This window comes from Tetrahymena thermophila (assembly GCF_000189635.1).
Source record: "Tetrahymena thermophila SB210 genomic scaffold scf_8254803, whole genome shotgun sequence".
In the NCBI taxonomy this organism is placed as follows: domain Eukaryota; phylum Ciliophora; class Oligohymenophorea; order Hymenostomatida; family Tetrahymenidae; genus Tetrahymena; species Tetrahymena thermophila.
The window spans coordinates 409,569-428,892 of record NW_002476559.1 but is presented as its reverse complement, the minus strand read 5'-3'; the positions used below and the strand labels follow the sequence as shown (position 1 = coordinate 428,892).

Genomic DNA, 19,324 nt, shown 5'->3' with positions numbered 1-19,324 from the left:
AATATGAAACCGCTTGGTATATATTTAATTTTTTTTGAAGAGGTAAATTAAAAGATATATAATGCATAAAAAGCTTAATTATCTTTAAAATAATTCAGGAATCAGAAATATTGCAAAAATTAGAGATTCGGACCTAATTTTATTTAGATTTACTTTTTTTTGACTTAAGTTTTAAATCAGTATTAAAAATGAAAAATTCAAAAATAATTAATTACATTTGATTAAGCAAAATAAAGAATTAATTTATTTCTCATATGAATATTTGTTTTATTGAATAAAATCATTTATTTTAAATTTAATTTTTGCCTTTTAAATCTCACAAAAAGCTTGTATTTTATTTTTGATTTAATATAAATGTAAAAGTAGCCTGTTATTACCAAAAAAATTATCAAATACCTTATTTTTTTCATTTATAAAAAATTAAATTAATTTATTTAAGCAATCCATAACACCCGTCTAGCTCAGTCGGTAGAGCGCCAGCCTTTTAAGCTGGTGGTCGAGGGTTCGAGCCCCTCGGTGGGTGATTTTTTTTACTTGTCAAAAATAGACTTAATATAATGTTTGTTTATTTATTAAATACCAAATAAAAACTGTTCAATAATTATAGTATAAAAAATTAATTCTAATTTAGAAGGTAAATTACTTAAAAAAAAAACTAAAATACTTATGCTAGCAGTAAATTTAGCAAATTTGTTTAATATAAATTTATATTTTTTCAAATTAAAAATTTCTAAAAGCAAACAAAAATTTAAATAAACATAATTAATTAATATTATTTATTAATCACATAAATAAATAAAATTATAATCCTATATCTATCTATGAAAGGAAAATTATTATTAAAATAATTAAAAAAAGAAGTGCTGATTGTATATTTTGTATGTATAACTAAACTTATAAGCATTTGTATTTATTAATTTAATATTTTTTATAATTTTAAATAAACAAAATAATTAAATAAAATGAGTAGAGATTTTTAAAAAGACAAAAAATTATGTGAAAAGTAATAAATGGTAATTATGATAATGACATAATTCAAAAATAAAAAAAAAATAGTATTCCCTTTATATATTCATATTATTAATAAATTTAAATGAATGTACATCATATATCATATGATGTTTGATCTACTTAAGCATCTTAATTCTTTAAGTTTTTTGCATATTTTAATGATTTGCTGTTAGTATATTAATAGTTTGATTAAGTTGTTTAATTAATTCAAAGTCAAAATGATAGAAAGGCAAATTTAAAAAAAATTAATGAATGATAAAATGATTGAATGAAATAACCAAGAATAATTATTAAAATAAATGATATTTCTTATACAAATGAAGAAAAAAAAACCAAAATTCATAAATCAACTAACTTTAACTAAATAAAATATTGTAATTTTTTTAATTTAGAATTAAATAAAGATAGGGTACATAATAAAAGTTACACAATTTTTTAATTTTAGAGAAAACATATATTTAATATTAAACTTGTTAATTTTTCAATTTTAAATGTAAATTTTAGCTATCATATTTATAAAAGCAGTATCCAATTAATTAAATTAAAAAGAAAAATATTTAGTTTGTTTTGAAATAATTGTTTGCAATTAAATATATAGGTGGTATTGTTTTGTGTATTTACAGAAAAATGTTATATATATATTTTATTTATAAAATTCGATATCTATTGAACAAATCACTAAGTATTTAAGTGTCAAAATACAATTTTTATTAGTTATTATTAAAAACAGAATTAAGAGTTTGATATAAAAAATACTGTAAGTCCTAGTTAATTAATTAAAGCAATAAAATAAATAAATATTTTTAGAACTATTAGTTTTTAAAATAACTTTTGAGTACTAATTAAATAAATTTGATCTTAATTAACAGAAATAAACTAATGAACTTCTCTTAACGATTTTAAAAAATTATTATAAATTTAAACTTAAAGTTAAATTAAAAATGATTATTGCAAATGATATTCTTTTTTGTTTGAGTTAAATTTTAAACAAAAAATATTTATGAAAAAATATGCATATATATATTATCATAAAAATATCATTTAACAGTTCATCGTTAAAGTATAAAATACTACAAATATATTCAATTTAGTTTTCATAAAACCCGTCTAGCTCAGTCGGTAGAGCGCCAGCCTTTTAAGCTGGTGGTCGAGGGTTCGAGCCCCTCGGTGGGTGATTTTTTATAGATTTTTTGAAAAATTTTAATTTGTAAAATTAAAAAAAATTATAAATAAAATAATTTATAAAATATTTATTTTTCATTAATTCTATAATAAAAATAATATGTTTTTTGTTAATTTAAATATAATCAAACAAATATTAGCTGATTCAAAATTCAATTTTATTTAAATTTAATAATTTATTTATAGATTTTATATTGCACTAAATAATTAAAATTTAAATAATTTTATTTTACTATTTTATAATATTATAAAATTTAGATTAATTAATTAATAGAAAATTTAATTTATAAATTAAAAATTATTTTTTTGATAAAAAAAATTATCTTGAAAAAGTGTTATTAAATTAAAAGAATTAAAAAAAGAACTATAGATAATTATCTAAACCTAAGAAACTAATTAATTAATAAATTAGTCTAAAAAGTAGACAAAAACTACACACACTCCGCAAACATTTAACGATATAGCTTACTAGAGGAATAAACTTATTACATACATATATAATAATTAATGATAATTAGTACTAGTAAATATAATTATCAATTTTTTTTTTAATAAAAATAAAAAGACAATCTAATATATATTATTTTAAATTTATTTAGTAGAAGTTATTCCACAGAATTGAAATATCAATTCCAAAAAATAATACTTAAAGTCAGATTTTATTTTTTTCGAGAATTTTATATTACTATTTTGAATATTATTTTATTTAGCATAAGACCCGTCTAGCTCAGTCGGTAGAGCGCCAGCCTTTTAAGCTGGTGGTCGAGGGTTCGAGCCCCTCGGTGGGTGATTTTTATATTTTTTTTTAATTAAAGATTTCAATTAATCTAGCTTAAAAACTCAAAATAAATTGATCCTAAAAATAACAATTTATGAAATTGAAATATTTAGAAAATATAAAAAAATTATTCTTAAAATGAAGATAAATATTTAAACTAAAAATATAATTTAAAATCCTTCTTTATTTAAACTCCTTTTAAATTTTAGATAATATTTAAACAAAAAATTGAAATTAAAAACCAGTAAGAAACTTTCATAAAAATCTGATTTTAGAATTTAATTTGAAAAATTAATTGCAAGAATTAAATTTATATTTTTAAATTAGATTAAGCAATCAATCATTTGCAATAATTTTTATCTCATAGCGACCATTAAAATATTATTACATTTTTTTATACATAATTCAATTTTAATATTATAAATTTTAGTTTATGTTTGAATTTGATATCATAATTTAATTGACAAATTTTTAAGATAAATGAATATTTTATTTTATGATCTGATCTAATACAATTAATCATCTTTCATCTTACGTATATTCTAACTAATTTTGGATTTATTAGAATATGTAAAATCATATGACAAAGATATTTCAAAAATACGAGATAAATTCTTAGAAAGTTAATTAATTAATAATTAAGTAGAAAAATAGGTCTTAAATATGGATTAAATTATTGAGGATAGCGTTATTGTTGAATTTTATCTTTATATTAATAATTTGCATTTATATAAAGACAGTCTATTTTTAAGCCTACAGTAAATTGATATCCAAATGACTTAAATGACAGAATTGCATGAGGATATCTTTTATACTTAGTTAAAAACATCTAGAAAAACATTATCTGAGGAAATAAAATATAATTATATTGTAAAAGGTATATAGGAATTGGAAACAAAAGAAATAAAAAGAAAGTTACTTGCTTTTATAATTAAAAGAGAAGATTAAAGTTCTAGTGCCATGATTTTCGATACTCCTTCAGAATTTTATGAAAAGCAAAATGTGTTCATAAATCTGATATCAGATAAAAATATCATATTAAAATAAATTGATCCTATTAACAGTTTATTAATGTTTCTGTAAGCAAATTCAGCAATAGATTAAATAAAGGGACTTTTCAAATTTACCAAGACTGTAGGATTTATAAATTATAATTAATTGCTAAAATAATCAAGTGATAAGTTATACAGACTTATGAAAAATGTTTAAAATGTAGGAGAATACCAAAAAAAAATGAAAATTTTAGAAAAGTTCTACAAATAAGAGAAATATAAAGAGGTGTTTTAGGATCTGTCAAATTTATACAAATAGAATAAATTGAACTATGATAATGTTGAAATTGAAGAAAAGGAAGAAATTGAGAACCTTTGTTAAAGATTTAGCTTTTATGACTGGATAGATGCATTCTTTGATGATAGCAGCATTTTAAATCCTCAGATGATACTTCAAGGGTTACATCAAAAACTTGAAGAATCTAGTTTGCCAGTTTTAAATTCAATTAAAATTGAAAAAATAATTAAATTTAAGCATCAAAACAATTAGATCAACTAAAATAAAGCATCTTTTATTTAAAGATATTGGATCAAGCGCTTTTAAAATATTAATGATAATGAAAAATTAGATTTACTAATTAAAAATTCTGATTTGATAATTGAATCATTCTCTAGCTGCTCTAAACAAGAATTTTAAAACTTCATTAACGATTTCTTTTCAGTTATGGTAAAGTCAGATTATCTCTTCTAAATATTCTAGAATTCAATTCAATAATTTATTGATAAATATGATAAGAAAGGTGATTTAATTTAATAATATTTCACAAACGCTAATTTCTCAAGGCTCAAAGAAAATATCCAAATTAGCTTATTTATCTGCCTTTATGAAAAGAAGATAGTCTTAAATGTAGATTTATAAGAGATGCTTTTTAAAGCTGGCACTTCGTAGATTAGTATTGAGAGTATAATCAAAGTGTTTTCTCTTCTTATTTCAGATAATCCATAATTAATATACATCTAACCTCTTTACAATATATTTAAAAGTTAATGCTCATAGCTAAATTCTTAAGAAAGCTTTAAAGTTATTAAATACAAAATCCAACTGCTTTCTTTAGCTTAATAATAGCTTGAGATTTTACAAAAATCAAATCAAATCAATAATTAATAATAAATTGAAAGTAGTTAATTAGAAATCAATATTATGGGAAATAACCAGAATAAGAATAATGACAATAAGCATCAAGTCCTGAATGAAGAAGACATTCTTTAATTGTCTTATTAAATGGATGAAATAATAATAAAAAAATTAGTAATCCTTAGTACAGAGCAATTATGTAACTTAATAAGCAGCTTAAATAAAAAAGAGGAATTTTAATGCTTATAAATGCTCATTAAAACAATTATAAGTGAATAATTAGAGTCAATGAAGAGTAGTGATTTAAAATTTATAGATTAATTCAATAAAGTTTTTTCTTGCTATCAAAGTTTAATTAAAATTTAGAAAAATGAAAAAGTACTCATGAAAATAGTTTATTCTGAATTCGAAGATCATGCTTTGAAAAAATATGAAAAATCTAAATAAATTAATAACCATTTTTTAGAAGAATTTGCCTACTAAATTATTAACTTAAAGCTGTCAGATAGAATTTATAATTAAGTTTTGCAAGATTTGTAAAACTTCTCAAAATTTGATATTTCAATGATTGATAAATTATTCAATTCAAAAGTTTTCTTTAATATCTTCACTTATTTAGAAAAAAACATTGGAACTAACTATTAGTAATTCAAGTAATTTGTTTATTAAAAAATATAAATTTATAGAGATGAAAGATAGAAGCTTATCAAATTTTTTGAGAGAACAAAGCCATACTTGGAAGAAGACTATAAAAATTTTTTAAATTAATTTAAGACAAATTAAATATTTGAAAAGTTAGACGAAACACTGTGCTAATTTAAGCATTTATAATATATGTATGAGCTATTAAATATGTTCTAATCATCTGTTATATTCAACAAAATATTCCTAATAGTTGAAGAGAAATAAGGTGATGTACCAAAAACATAAGATAGTCTTAAGTTAATATTTGAAAAAATAAAACAGAATTTCATTTAATTTACCTAAATTTTAATTCCAAATGAAAACAACTAACATGTTCTTCAAGAATTTGAATTTTAAAATGCCAACAAAGAGAATTAGAATTCATAAATTAGTATAATTATAGTGCAAAATATTTAGTAAAGTCAAAATAAATTTGAAATATTTGTAGGAAATATTATAACATTCACTTAGCTATAGCATTTATGTGGAACTACGTTTTAGGAATCTTTCAAAAATATTCAGTATTCTTTGAATTTACTTCGTGCTAACTATAGTCCTCAATTGCTTGAATAATTACTTAAAAATGTTTATACTGCTTAATTCTTTTTTAGATATGGGTAAAAATTCATTAATCTATCTTAAATTTACAAAGTCGACCTCTCTTCCAGACCAAGCAACTAGCTAAAATTGTAATTAAATAATTTACTTTCAATGAAAAAACTAGAAGATATGTCCATTTAATAAATTGCTAATTAATAAGACGCTTTTGGGCTAAAAGAACTTTCAAGTGCTCTATTAGGTGAGGACTCTTTTTAGGAGTAAGTTGAGTTATTAGAAAAGTTAGAAGTCATTCTTTAATATAAAAATAATAATTTGAAGCTTTCTTCCTTTTTAGATTTGAGAGATTTAGTGGACGAAGACAGTACAGATATCATCTCATTACTCATTAAGCTCAACAATTACAACGATCTCTTAGGCATGATTTCTGATTATAAAAAGGCCATGGAAAACAAACCTTTACTTTAGTTTATCAAGGAAACTTTTCAATTTATCAAGTAAAATATGAATAGATCTTAGATTGTGATAGATTTAAATGACTGTGTTAATGATTTTGACAAGATTTAAAATATTTCTTAAACATTTGATAAAAAGAAGCAATTTATTTCTCTGACTTGCTAAATTATTGAAGAAGGATAGTTTGCCTTAGTATTTGATGAAAAAGATTCTAATATAACGGTAAAAATTTAATGTGAAAAAGAGTACAGTGAAATAGAAATGAGGCAAATTTGCTCTAAAATAATTCTAGAGTAAACTACAAAAACAAACAATTTAATAGCTGCTGCCTAAGCTAATATATAGAAATAATGTAAAAAATAAAACAGATATTAGAATAAAACAGTTCATACTAGAGAAGAAAGAGATTTCCTAAGCTATTTATCAAAAAATAAATTTAACCCCTAAGATGACATTAATATTTAAATAAATAGCCTTTAAAAAGATACAGATGAAGAAGAACTTGAAAAAGAAATAGAAAAATTGAAACTTAAAATGTAAAAATTTAGAGATCAATGGTTTGAAATTGAATAAATAAAAGAAATTATTTTAAATTCAATTAAATATGGTTGTTATTCATTTTTGAAAAAAAATCTCTCTTATGACAACAGAAATGGATAGTATTAATCCACATATATCAAAATGAAGGAAGATGTCAAAGCCTTTTAAAAAAATTTAGATTCCTGGTAGAGTTAAATGCAATAAGCGTTCAAGCAATATCCTTAGCTGACTCTAATAGGTTTTTTCCACTTCAGAGAAATTATGAAGTGTTTGAGAAGATAAATTCTATCGTTTTCTCCAGACCTAAAGGGAATACTCTAACAAATAGGAGTGGAAGAAAATGAATTAGCATAAATCAATTCAAATAATAATATTCTAGATGATAATAATATGATTATTGAAATAGGTAATAATTTTATTTTTCAAAATTTTTAAATTAAATAATTTTTATCAATTATTTTCATTATTTTAAAAAGGAAAATTCCTAAGTAAGAAACTTATAACTTCACCATAATTATTTGGAAGTTAAGGGAAAAAAATATTTTAGATTAAATGCTAAGGCAGCTAAATTATTGAAATACTAGTTTAAAGAATCAAGTAATCTGCCTCTCATGTTTAGTATTATCAGTGCTTTTATTATGACACTCACTCTACAATTTAAGATTTAGAGCTATTTATGTACAGATTCTAATATTTATCTCTAAATCCAAGCGGAAACGAATATTTCCTTATTCTCAATAAAAAATTGGACATGAACTTTTTCAACTAGCTCAATGAAATTTTACAATAACTGCATTTGAAATAAGATAAAGGACAGAATAGCTTGTATATCTTAGCAAACAAAGACATTATCTAAGAAGAGATCATTATGATCCCATATCTATCAGTTGATCAAATTTTAGAGCCAGAAAAGAATATTGTAGATTTTAGCTCAAATTAATTTAGAAATGCAAAGAAATATATTAATTTCATTTATTCTGACTATCCTGGAGCTGGTAAAACCTTTTAAATTCATCAAAATAATGGACTAATCAGAGTTCCAACTAATGGCAGTAGTAATAAAATAGATTTTATTCAGCTATTAAGAGTTAAATTAAATGATAAAAACACAAATGCTTAATACTCAATTCATCTGGACATGTACGAAATGCCTGAGTTAGATTTAAATTATCTTCTATTTGAGTTAATATTCTTTAATTCACTTAGCATTCACTCTAAAAAGTATGTATATATTGGAAATCAAGTTAATTATTATATTGAAATTTAAAACAGTCTCAACCATGAATTCTTAAAAAATTTAAATATCAAAAATTATTTTAATTAGAAAAAAATTGATTTCAATATTTAGCAATATCAAATTTAACATCATGATTTGACTCAAGAAGAGTGCATTTATTAATTTATGTGCTATAAATATCTTTCAGTTATGTAAGCAAACTAAAGATATCAGAACTACTTAGACAAGACAAACTTGTCTAATTAAAATTATAAAAAAAACGATTAAAGCTACAAAAATGATTTTTAAAATCTCCTACAGACTTTTTTTATAAGCAAAATATAACAGCAGAACATTTAACCATGTTTTTATAAATTATCACACTTTGTAAAGTTGTTTGGTTCAGAGATGAATAAGTTTGAAAAATGTTATTTTGTTGAGTTTGGCCTTCTTCAGTAAAACAGTCCTGATCTACTTAATTTAGGATTACGTACATATATTTTAACTACATCTTACAACCTATGTTTAGCCGTATCGGTAAATAAAATTAACAAGTTAAACTTAATAGAAGGTAGTAACTTGACAAAGGCATAATAATTACATAATAAAGCTTAATCAATAGAAAAATTTAATAGTAACATGATGAACTTTGTAACATTTTAAGAATAGGAGAATCCTTGTATTACAACTTTCTTTGATAAGTAATAGTAAGTTCCTAAGTGCATTAGTTAATTATTTGAGTAGTAAAAAGAAAATATGATCTTTTTTGATTAGTAAAACAGACCTGAAGCCCTGCTGAAATGGTTAATCATGTTAATTCATCAAAATGTTTCAAACATGTATGGAGATACAAGGAGCATTGAATTTACCAACATACTTCATAATAATTTATAGAATTTAGTTCAAAGAATAACTATTCAAAAAGATAATTTCTTTAAAATAGCTATGATTTTCATGAGAATAAGATCAAATACACCAGTTATTATCATGGTAATTTATTTATGGTTAAACATATTATTATTATTTTATTTAAACACTTTTTAATCTAAAATCTTTTTAAACTAATTAAAAGGGATAATCTGGAATAGGAAAAACAGCTTTAATAGAGCTCATGTCTTTAATTATGGATGCTATTTTCATCACTATGAATATACACGCAGGAATAACTGAAAGAGATGTTATAAATAAAATAAACGAAATATAAACCAAATATAACTCAAGCCAAAAGATTATTCTCTTTTTTGATGAAGTATTTTATTATTTATTTATTTACTTATTATTTGGTTCAAACTAAAACTTTTTAATTCTTGATTTAAAATTTTTAGATTTAATTTGAGATATTTATTATATTTAAATTTAAATAAAGGTGAATACAAATAAATTGATTGGAGGGCTGTTTAAAGAGATACTTGTTGATAGATGCATTAAGGGTTAAACGATTAGGAAAAATATAATACCTATTGCTGCTATAAATCCTTATAAACTTAAAAGCTTAAAGTAGTAGTAAATGATTAATTTACAAATTCATGGAGGAATCAAGAAAGATTTAGTGGATAAAATAAAAAATACAGATTTAGAATATATGGTTGAACCTATTCCAGAAAGTATGTACAATTTTATTTGGAATTTTGATAGTCTAGATAAATAGGATGAGAGAAATTATATTACATAGATGCTCATTTTAATGAATTAAATTAAACTAAAGAAAAGAGCATATTAAACTCATCAATTTAAAAAAGAATAACTTTAATAAGTATCTGAAGCAGTATTCTTCGCTCAAGAGACCATTAGACAAGAAATGGGATATTAAAGTGCTTGTAGTTTGAGAGATGTTAGCAGATTTAGCAAGATACTTTTTTGGTTTATAAAAAATCTTCAAATATTTTAATCTTATGGATTAAAGATACCTTCAATAACTGATTATGCTATTTGTTTATCTTTCTTTATAAACTATGCTGTTCGTCTACCTCTGATTGAATAAAGATAAACATTCCTCACAAATTGTGCTTAAAAACTATCAATAAAAGCTAATAATTTGTTTTAAATAATTCATGAAGTGCTTACATACTTAACTGATTAAACTGAAGTTCCTTAAGGTATTGTAAAAAATTCAGCCTTAAAGTCTAATATATTTACACTATTTGTATGCATAATGAACAAAATTCCAATTGTACTGATAGGACCTCCAGGATGCTCAAAGTCTCTTTCTATTGGCATTTTAGTAAAGACTATGAAAGGTGAGTAATCAAAGAGCCTCTTCTTTAAAAAATATAAGACAATTATGCAGCTATTTTACCAAGGCCACATACAGAGCACCTCTGAAAGAATTTAAGAAGTTTTTGAAAACGCCATGCAAAAGTAAAACAAAATCATAGAGTAGAAGTAAAGCAAGAAGTATCTTTCTTTAGTGTAAATTGAAGAAATCGGGTTAGCAGAAATATCTCCTCATAATCCTCTTAAAGTTTTGCATTCTGTTCTTGAAAAGCCTAAGATATCCGTAGCTTGTATATCTAATTGGCCTCTAGACCAATCTAAAATGAATAGAATGCTAGCAGTTTACAGGTAAATTAATTAATGATTAACTTTGAATAAAAGAAAATAAAAAATTAATTATTTTTCAACTTTTTATAAAAGGTTAAATATTAATGAAAACGAATTAAATGAAACTATTCAATGCATTTAGATTCAGATGATTGAAAATCAAAAGGATGTTTTTGTTAAGGAAAGATTGAAAAAAAATGCTCTCTCAGAATAAACTATGGGTGTAATATCTAAAATTTATTTAAAGTATCTAGAGCTGTTAAAAAAAATAGAATCTGGCAAATATGAACAATTTCATGGTTTGAGAGATTTCTACTCAATGGCTAAACTTATTTGCTATAAACAAATATTTATTTTTTAGAAAGATTTGTTTGATGATAATAATAAAAACATGGTAAATTCGAACTAACTTATAGAAAGAATAATAATATCTTTTGCAAGACATTTTTCTGGCTTAAAAGTATCTAAGTAATTGATTAGATAAGCTGTTGAAACTATTTATCCCTAGACTCAGAAGTTTAATGCATTTTAAAATATGTTATCAGACTTAAATCTAATTGATGAAAATCTTAATGAGAATACTGATCACTATTTATCAAGAAATTTGATGATTATTACTGAGAATCCTTAATTTGCAACAGATTATATAAGCAGGAGACTTACTGCTTTGAAAAGGCCATACAAACTCTTGCTTGGTGGAGACTTCAGCTAAGACTAAAGCACAGAAAATTCTTATTCAATAATAAATTAGATTATTAGTTGTGTTGAATCTGGCATTGCTGTTGTATTACAAAATCTTGATAACATTTATTAAAGCTTATATGAGCTGCTCAACCAAAATTTCAGGGAATTAAATGGTAAACCATATTGCAAAATATCTTTTGGAGCAGACAGCAGTAATATATAAATTGGCAAAGGATTCAAGTTGATACTGATTCAGTAGATGAGCTAAATTCACAGAATGGATGGACCATTATTGAATCGTTTTGAAAAGCACATGTTCGATGAAGGTATGACACTTGATCAGAAAGGAAATAAGGTTAAAGAAGATGTCTATGAGTATTTTAAATAATTGGTTGAATAATTCACATTCCAAAATTTCTAAGATGCTATTTAAACTTTAGTGATTTAACAAAGAGAAATAAATTAGTAATCAGAAAATATAGACTTATCTCTGGAAAATGATTAAATCATCTAAATCTTGTACAGATTAATCCCTCTCTCTAGGTCACTAAGTTACATTAATGAGAAAGATAAAATTTTTAAGTAAAAATTCTTTGATTCAAAGTACTATTTTAGCTTAGAAGAATTCATCAAAAGGAGAATATTAGATGTTTAGTATAGATTTGAAAATATCAATAACTCAAACTTAATTACAATTTATTCTCCAAGTTTTTGCATTTCTACTAAATTGCCATAGGTAAAGAAAAGAATTTAATTACAGGAAATTGAATCTTAGTAAAAATTAGTAGATACTCTTAGTTAATTCTTCAAGGAAGAGTTAGATTCATATAATCTTCAATAGATGTAATTTGAAGATCATGGTGCAAAGATAATTTTAGTTGTAACTGATATGCTTACTGATACTTATGATAGATTAGTCCTTGTGAGATAAAAAATCACTGAGGCATTTATATATATGCAAAAATAATTGCCATAAGAGATTTCTAAGAATTACTTCGCTGTGGTCACAGTCAAAACTCACGATCAATTTAGCATTTTGCCTTTCTAAAATATTTGGGAATAATATTATTTAGAAGATTTATTCCCACTTAATTTCATACCTATTAAATACATTGAGTTGAAAGAGTAATTTAATGTGCAAATGCTTTTAGAAAAAAGGTCAGAAAATTTGCTTAATGTGGTCAATTTAGAAAAATTTATGGATTACTTTGTCACTGTTTAAGAAAACATTACTAACTCTTACACATTAATTGAATATAAACAGATTAACAGAGAAAAGTACAGAACTATAAGGTTATCTCAGTTGTGGGGAATTTTTAAAAATCAGAAACTTCAACAAATAGTTTCTCTATTCATGTAAGTAGCCCAAGCAAGAATCAGAGATAGACTTTCAGTTCTTGGAGTATAAACTGTTGATGATTTTCTTTAAAAGTGCGTCTTATAAAAGAAATTTATTTAACAAAGGCAGAGCTTGTCAAAAGCTTTTTGGCTTGGGTTTAATGAAATTGCATATCAAGGACTTGCTTTAGTCATCTTTGTTCTAGAAAAATATAATTTGTTAAATATGATATATGATCAATCTAATAACAATTAAGCTCTGAAAGTTATTCAAAATAAACTGTTTGAAATCTTTGATTTAAGTGTCAAACATTTTGATGCTGCAACCGGAATTTACAAAGAATAAATAAAATTCAATAATTTCGAAAACACAAATAGATTTGAAGTAGATACTGACAAGCTTGATCTATAATTTTATGAAAGTGAAAAAATATATAGCATTATAAATAGCATAATAGCAAATGTTGATCTATCAATTAATGGAATAACCCAAAATGAATAACAGGAGACAAGCAAATTAAATAAATTTTAAGAAATTTGCTCTTAAATTAAAAAAAGTCTTTAATAGTTGTGCAAATAAAGCGATCTCGAGGCATGTGCTTCGCTAAATGAACTATTCTTAAATGATTTTTACAAATATTTGAAGTAAAACATCACTCAATATCAAAAAAATATATTAATTTGGTTGCTTCATTCTCCTTAATTTAATTTGAATAAAAATAATCTGGAATAAGTTATATAACAGACTGCTTTTTGTTACTTTTACAGCAGTGATTTAGTAAAAATTGAAAATATTATGTCCCAGTTTGAACCATTTTTATCTGTGTAAAAAATCATGGAGGAAAATATAAATTAAAATAATAATCCTGCAAATATAAGAAATTTCTTAAGATATTTGGTCAGCAAGATCTATTAATCTATTCAGCCTAGTAAATAGGTATTTTAAATAGTCAAATTGAACAAAATTGACTATGAATAAATAATCAGCTAGTTAGTCTAGTTTATTGATTTGTATTAACTACAAGTAAAGTAAGAGGATATCCTGAAGATAAAGCAAGAACTTTTACTTCTCTCTTGCTTTATTGAGGAAATTATCAAAGGACTTTCTGTCAATTTAAAAATACTTAATTTCATAAACCTTGAATTCTTCTAAAATTTAGAAGAATTGTATTTACATGACCTCAAAATACAATTGAAAAACCTTTATCAACTAGATTTGAGTATGTAATCAGAAATACTAAGTGAAAAAGAATTTGAATTTCCTGCTGATTTGTTTAATTAAGATAACAAATAAACAGATTTTGAACTCAAGTGGAATAAATTCTTGCTTGAAATTATTTACAGTGCTATTAAATGCAGAGAAAGAGAATATTGTCCTGATTTCACAAAGTAACTTTTTACCATAGTTGGTTAAATAGAATCATTTTATGTAAATAACAATCAAGAATTCCCAACAAATATTTTAATCAAATTTAATCTAATTATGAACGAGCTTTCCTTTTCTATCAAATCAGAAGAAAAGCTAGTAAATATCTTTTAAACTGATTTATAAAAAAGATTAATTGAAATTTAATCTACTGAATATCGTTACATGGTAATCTTCTCTAATGCAATCTAATAAAACATTATTAAAAATTCAATAACCACTATTTCATCTAGTTAATATCTTTTACCGATTCTCTATAACTGCTAATTAAAAGATTTAACATAGATGTAAAAACTAATTTATATGGCTGTATTCAGGCATGTGGTGTAACATTTAATCGGTTTGATCAATAAAAATGTCACATAGTATAGACAAATCGACTATGACTTAAAACAATTCTTTACAAACATGACAGATTCTAATTTACAATTATATCTTGCAAAATCGTTCTACAATCAGTACAAATAAGGAGATATTATGCAGCAAAAGATGAATTTGTCTCCATATTTCAAAGATTGTACTTGGCTTAAATAGATTTCTAAAGCATTTTAAGGTTTGCTTTCTTCTTCATTTTTAAGTGAGGTGCAAATGAAAGACTACAAAGAATTTTTTGAAAACAAAAATGACCATATTAAAAATATCCTAAAAGTATATTTAGAAAAAAAATTAAAGCAGTCTCAAAATGTTTTTGGAAACATATTTAATGGCATATTAAATAAAAATTCACATTACCCTTTCATGATGTACAACAATATATATTTATTCCACAGAGATTCCTAAAGAAACACTCAACTTTATCAGTGCATTAACTGTAAAGAATATATTTTTTCAGACGCATGTCCACATCTAAAATCTGTTTACCCATGTTTGTAATGTGGTAAATTGATCTAATTGGGTAATTAAAACACTACTCAAGTATTAACTGAAGCTCATAAAAAACCTGATTAGTTAGAAAATATAAAAATTAATAACTAATGGACAGGTTTTTATATTAAGTTAGAAGACGACATGCCTACTTTTAAATTAGATTAAGGAACAAGTCTTGACTTTAGAATTTTTGCTTTAATATATTACTATTCTTTGTTATTAGCATTTCAGTTGAATAAAAAATATAACTCTTCTGTAAGTATGCAAGTGTATAATATGAAGTCATAAGGTGAAATAAGTGTATAAACAAAAGAAATTAATAGGAATTTAAGAATACATTATGAAGCAGATCCTGTAAAATACATGAACGAATAAATAGATATAGCTCTTAACCATATAACTAGTAATATGAAATAAATGTATAATCTATCCGAAAGCGAATAGACAATTATTTTATTTAAAATCATAAATGAGTTAATCACCAACAACCAAATTAAAGAATGCAATTAATAACAAAGGGCAAGTTTGAATTCCTAATTTTCACAATAGATTATTGCAATAATAAAGAAATCATAATAAGTTATACTTAATTCAAAGTGCGAACAAGTTCCAGTAATTTTAGAAAAAGACAATCCGAATGATAACTAAATTTCTTAAAATTATTTAAGAAATCTAAGAGCAACTGAGTTAAATCTGTCTAGCTCATTTATACAGTCATATATAAAGTAAAATTCAAAGAATGATGAATTGAAAATCTTGAAAGAATTTTTAGACTTGCCTAAATTTGAATATCTATCAAAGTCTCTTAAGTCCTTCGTATATTTCACTTAGTAAATAAATAGTCTCTTCATCAAGAAATTCACAAAAAAGAAAGCTTAAGAAATAACTCTTTTTGAAGCACTTGGTAATTAAAAAAATCACTCCCTGTACAAGTATTATACAGAATAAATCATACCAAACTGGAAAGATGTAAGTTTTTATTCAATTTACAAATAAAATTTTAAGAAATATTTTTAATTTATAAAATAATTTATTTTAATAAAAAAAAGATTAAAGAGAGAGAAATTGAGTACCAAATAGGCTGCCAGTCCCATTAAATTTAGCAAATTACTGAAAAGACCAAATTAAGTGACTTGCTTTTTACAGGAGATAAATAATTCGGATAATTCCCCAATGTCTTAGAGTTATTAGTCAATTAATAGAACAATTTTATCAATAAAATATATCAGCTGGTTAAGCTAGAAAAACTTGAGGAATTTCCTAGACTTAAAAAGCTAGTTTATAATATTCTTATTGATCATTCTTCAAAAGAGCAAGATAAATTAAATGAACTGCCAATTTAGAATATTGATTGCTCGAAGAATATTATGAAATCCTTTGATGGAAATATTTACATGCTTTATTTTTTAAGTAATTTAGAGTATGGAAGAGGTTTTAGTTATATTTTTGATTTTAGACTACTTTAAGAAGAATTGATAGAGTAGGTACTTGACGGAGCAGTGCAAATTAATTTAGAATCAAGCTAAAAGTTTTTCTTTTTATCAGAAATCAACCAAATAGGCTTGCTATCTAATAACCTTATTGAGCAAGAGTAAATCTCCTAATAAATGAAAAATAGAATATAAGGCTTATTCTAAAACAAAACTCAGGTTTATGAATTGCTTTAGCAATTATCAACTGTTTTCTAAATGTTTAAATCAGAAAAAAATCAAGGAAATCTTTCTATTGATTCTGCGCTTTCGTAGCTTTAAATAAGATAATAAGATATCAAAATCAAGTAATGTTTAGAAGATCTAAAATTGGTACACTTGAACGACATCATCAAATGCTTGGAAGAGATGAATATGGATGAGTTAGTAGAGTTATGTAACCCTGCTTACCAGATTGTAATAACTGAAAAAGAGTTATAGCCAATAATATCATTTATAGATAAATCAGTAACTTTGATAAACTTCAAAATAGCTTTAGGGAGGTTTATACTAAGGTGTTTGAGCTAGGATAATGAAAATATTAGCCCAAAAGGAAGTCTTTTCGAATAGATTTTCTATTTAGATATTTATGAAGAGCTTTGGAACGATACAACTAATGTCGAAGCATAATATGAAAATGCAATGAAGCACAAGGTAACAATAGGATAGTCGTATCACGTGTATAAGCATATTAGAAATAAATTAAACATAAAGAATTAATAATTTTCAAGTATTTTCTAAATAAAGTAAGATGCTCCTAAAAATAGTAACAAAAATCAAAACATGATGATGATGGATAATTTTTCTGACGATGTTTACAAAAAGAATATCAAAGACATCTATAAATGAAAGAATAATAAAATATTTTAGCACTTAATTTCACTATCACTATGTTTTTTTATGTACTTCATATATTAAGTATTTGAAATATCTTTGATTTCTATTTTTAAAATTTAAATAATTTACTTAATTGATATTCTAACAGAATTTTGATCTATTTAACTTTATAGTACGAACTATCTCAATTCTCATACAATATCTTAAATAAATTATTAATTTTAGTATTTACTATAGATTCGTTCAAGTAGAATCTTAAAAATCATTCAAAAAACCTAAAGAATCAATAAATCAAAAATGCAATATAGAGTAAAAATAATATATTCCATAAAAACACATGCATTCAAGTAAACTGATCTAAACAAAATTTACAATCAAAACAGCAAACAAACCATTTATCTCCAATTTAATTTGATACATTTTTAAATTATATTTCAAAGTTAATTCCAAATGGAAATCTCAAAAATCTACTTTTTATAATTGAAAGCAAAAATAATAAAAATAAATAAAAAAATATTTACCCCCAGAAATAGATTAACTAATAAACAAACAAAAATTCATGATAATTTCTTAAATTAAAAAGCAATAACAAAATCTGTTTATATATATAGATTAACTAATAATTTGTCTGTCGAAGGTTTTTCCACAAATTAGATTGATAGTAAATCATTAAGGGGGATCTACCTCTCTATGTTTACAAACAATTTCTATTGAAGTTTCTCATTAGATTTTCTTGTAATTAGAAAGGTTACAAATTATAATTATCAAATTCTGTATTTTAAATTTCTTTACTATTTTTACTGTTTTGTATTGTCATTTCTTTAATACTCATTTTCAATTGTATGTATTTGTTTTCTATTCTATATATTTAACAACACTGAATCTAATTTTTAGATCTAGTAAGATATTCTTTAAATAAATTCATGTTAACAAAATATCAAGCTTTTATAAACATATTTTTTCCTTTTATATTTTTCTAAAAAATGTAAATTAATCTAAAGAGTTAGATAGACTCTCTCTGAAATCTGAAAGAAAAGCATATATATTTTAAATATTAACACTAATTAAACTGATATGATCAAAATTAGCTAATCATTAAAAGAAAAATGAAATTTGTTATCCCTAAATTAACAATTTTCATAGATTTTTTATATGTTGTGTGGAATTTATTAACGAATTTATTTTTAAAACAAAAATTCTTTAAATAATTGTGTTTTTTTAAGAGTTTAAAATTAATTTTAAGAAAAATGAGTTTTACTGCTGTTTAATTAAAGGAATTTAAATAATTTATTTATAATAAAGGCATTAAGTTTGATTTAAATTCATTAATTTTAAGGATTTTTGAAAATTAATTTTACTATTTATTTAATTTAAGGAATTTTAGAATTTTAATATGACTTTTTTTTTTGCTCTTTTGAAAAAGGTGTTTAAAGAAAATAAAAGATAGTTAGATAGATAGATAGATATTGATGTCGAATAAAAGATATAAATAATATATATGAGATACATTACGATGAACTTATATAGAATGAATGTCATATGATTCTTATAAATTATTATATCAAAATACTACTCAAATTAGCCAAAATAAAATATTACTATAGACATGA

At 23.3% G+C, this 19,324-nt stretch overlaps 1 protein-coding gene across 1 annotated transcript; it reads left to right on the top strand. All coding sequences in view use genetic code 6, as the record gives it.

The window, feature by feature from the left end:
• Window positions 1-3,745: 3,745 nt before the first annotated feature.
• TTHERM_00005950 (AAA domain, dynein subfamily protein) lies at window positions 3,746-17,726 on the top strand (the record flags this gene model as incomplete). Its single annotated transcript, XM_001008079.2, has 6 exons — window positions 3,746-7,742; window positions 7,813-9,542; window positions 9,625-9,801; window positions 9,919-11,114; window positions 11,187-16,377; window positions 16,458-17,726. The coding sequence occupies 6 exons, from the start codon at window positions 3,746-3,748 to the stop codon at window positions 17,724-17,726; spliced, it is 13,560 nt and encodes a 4,519-aa protein (XP_001008079.2).
• Window positions 17,727-19,324: the final 1,598 nt, after the last annotated feature.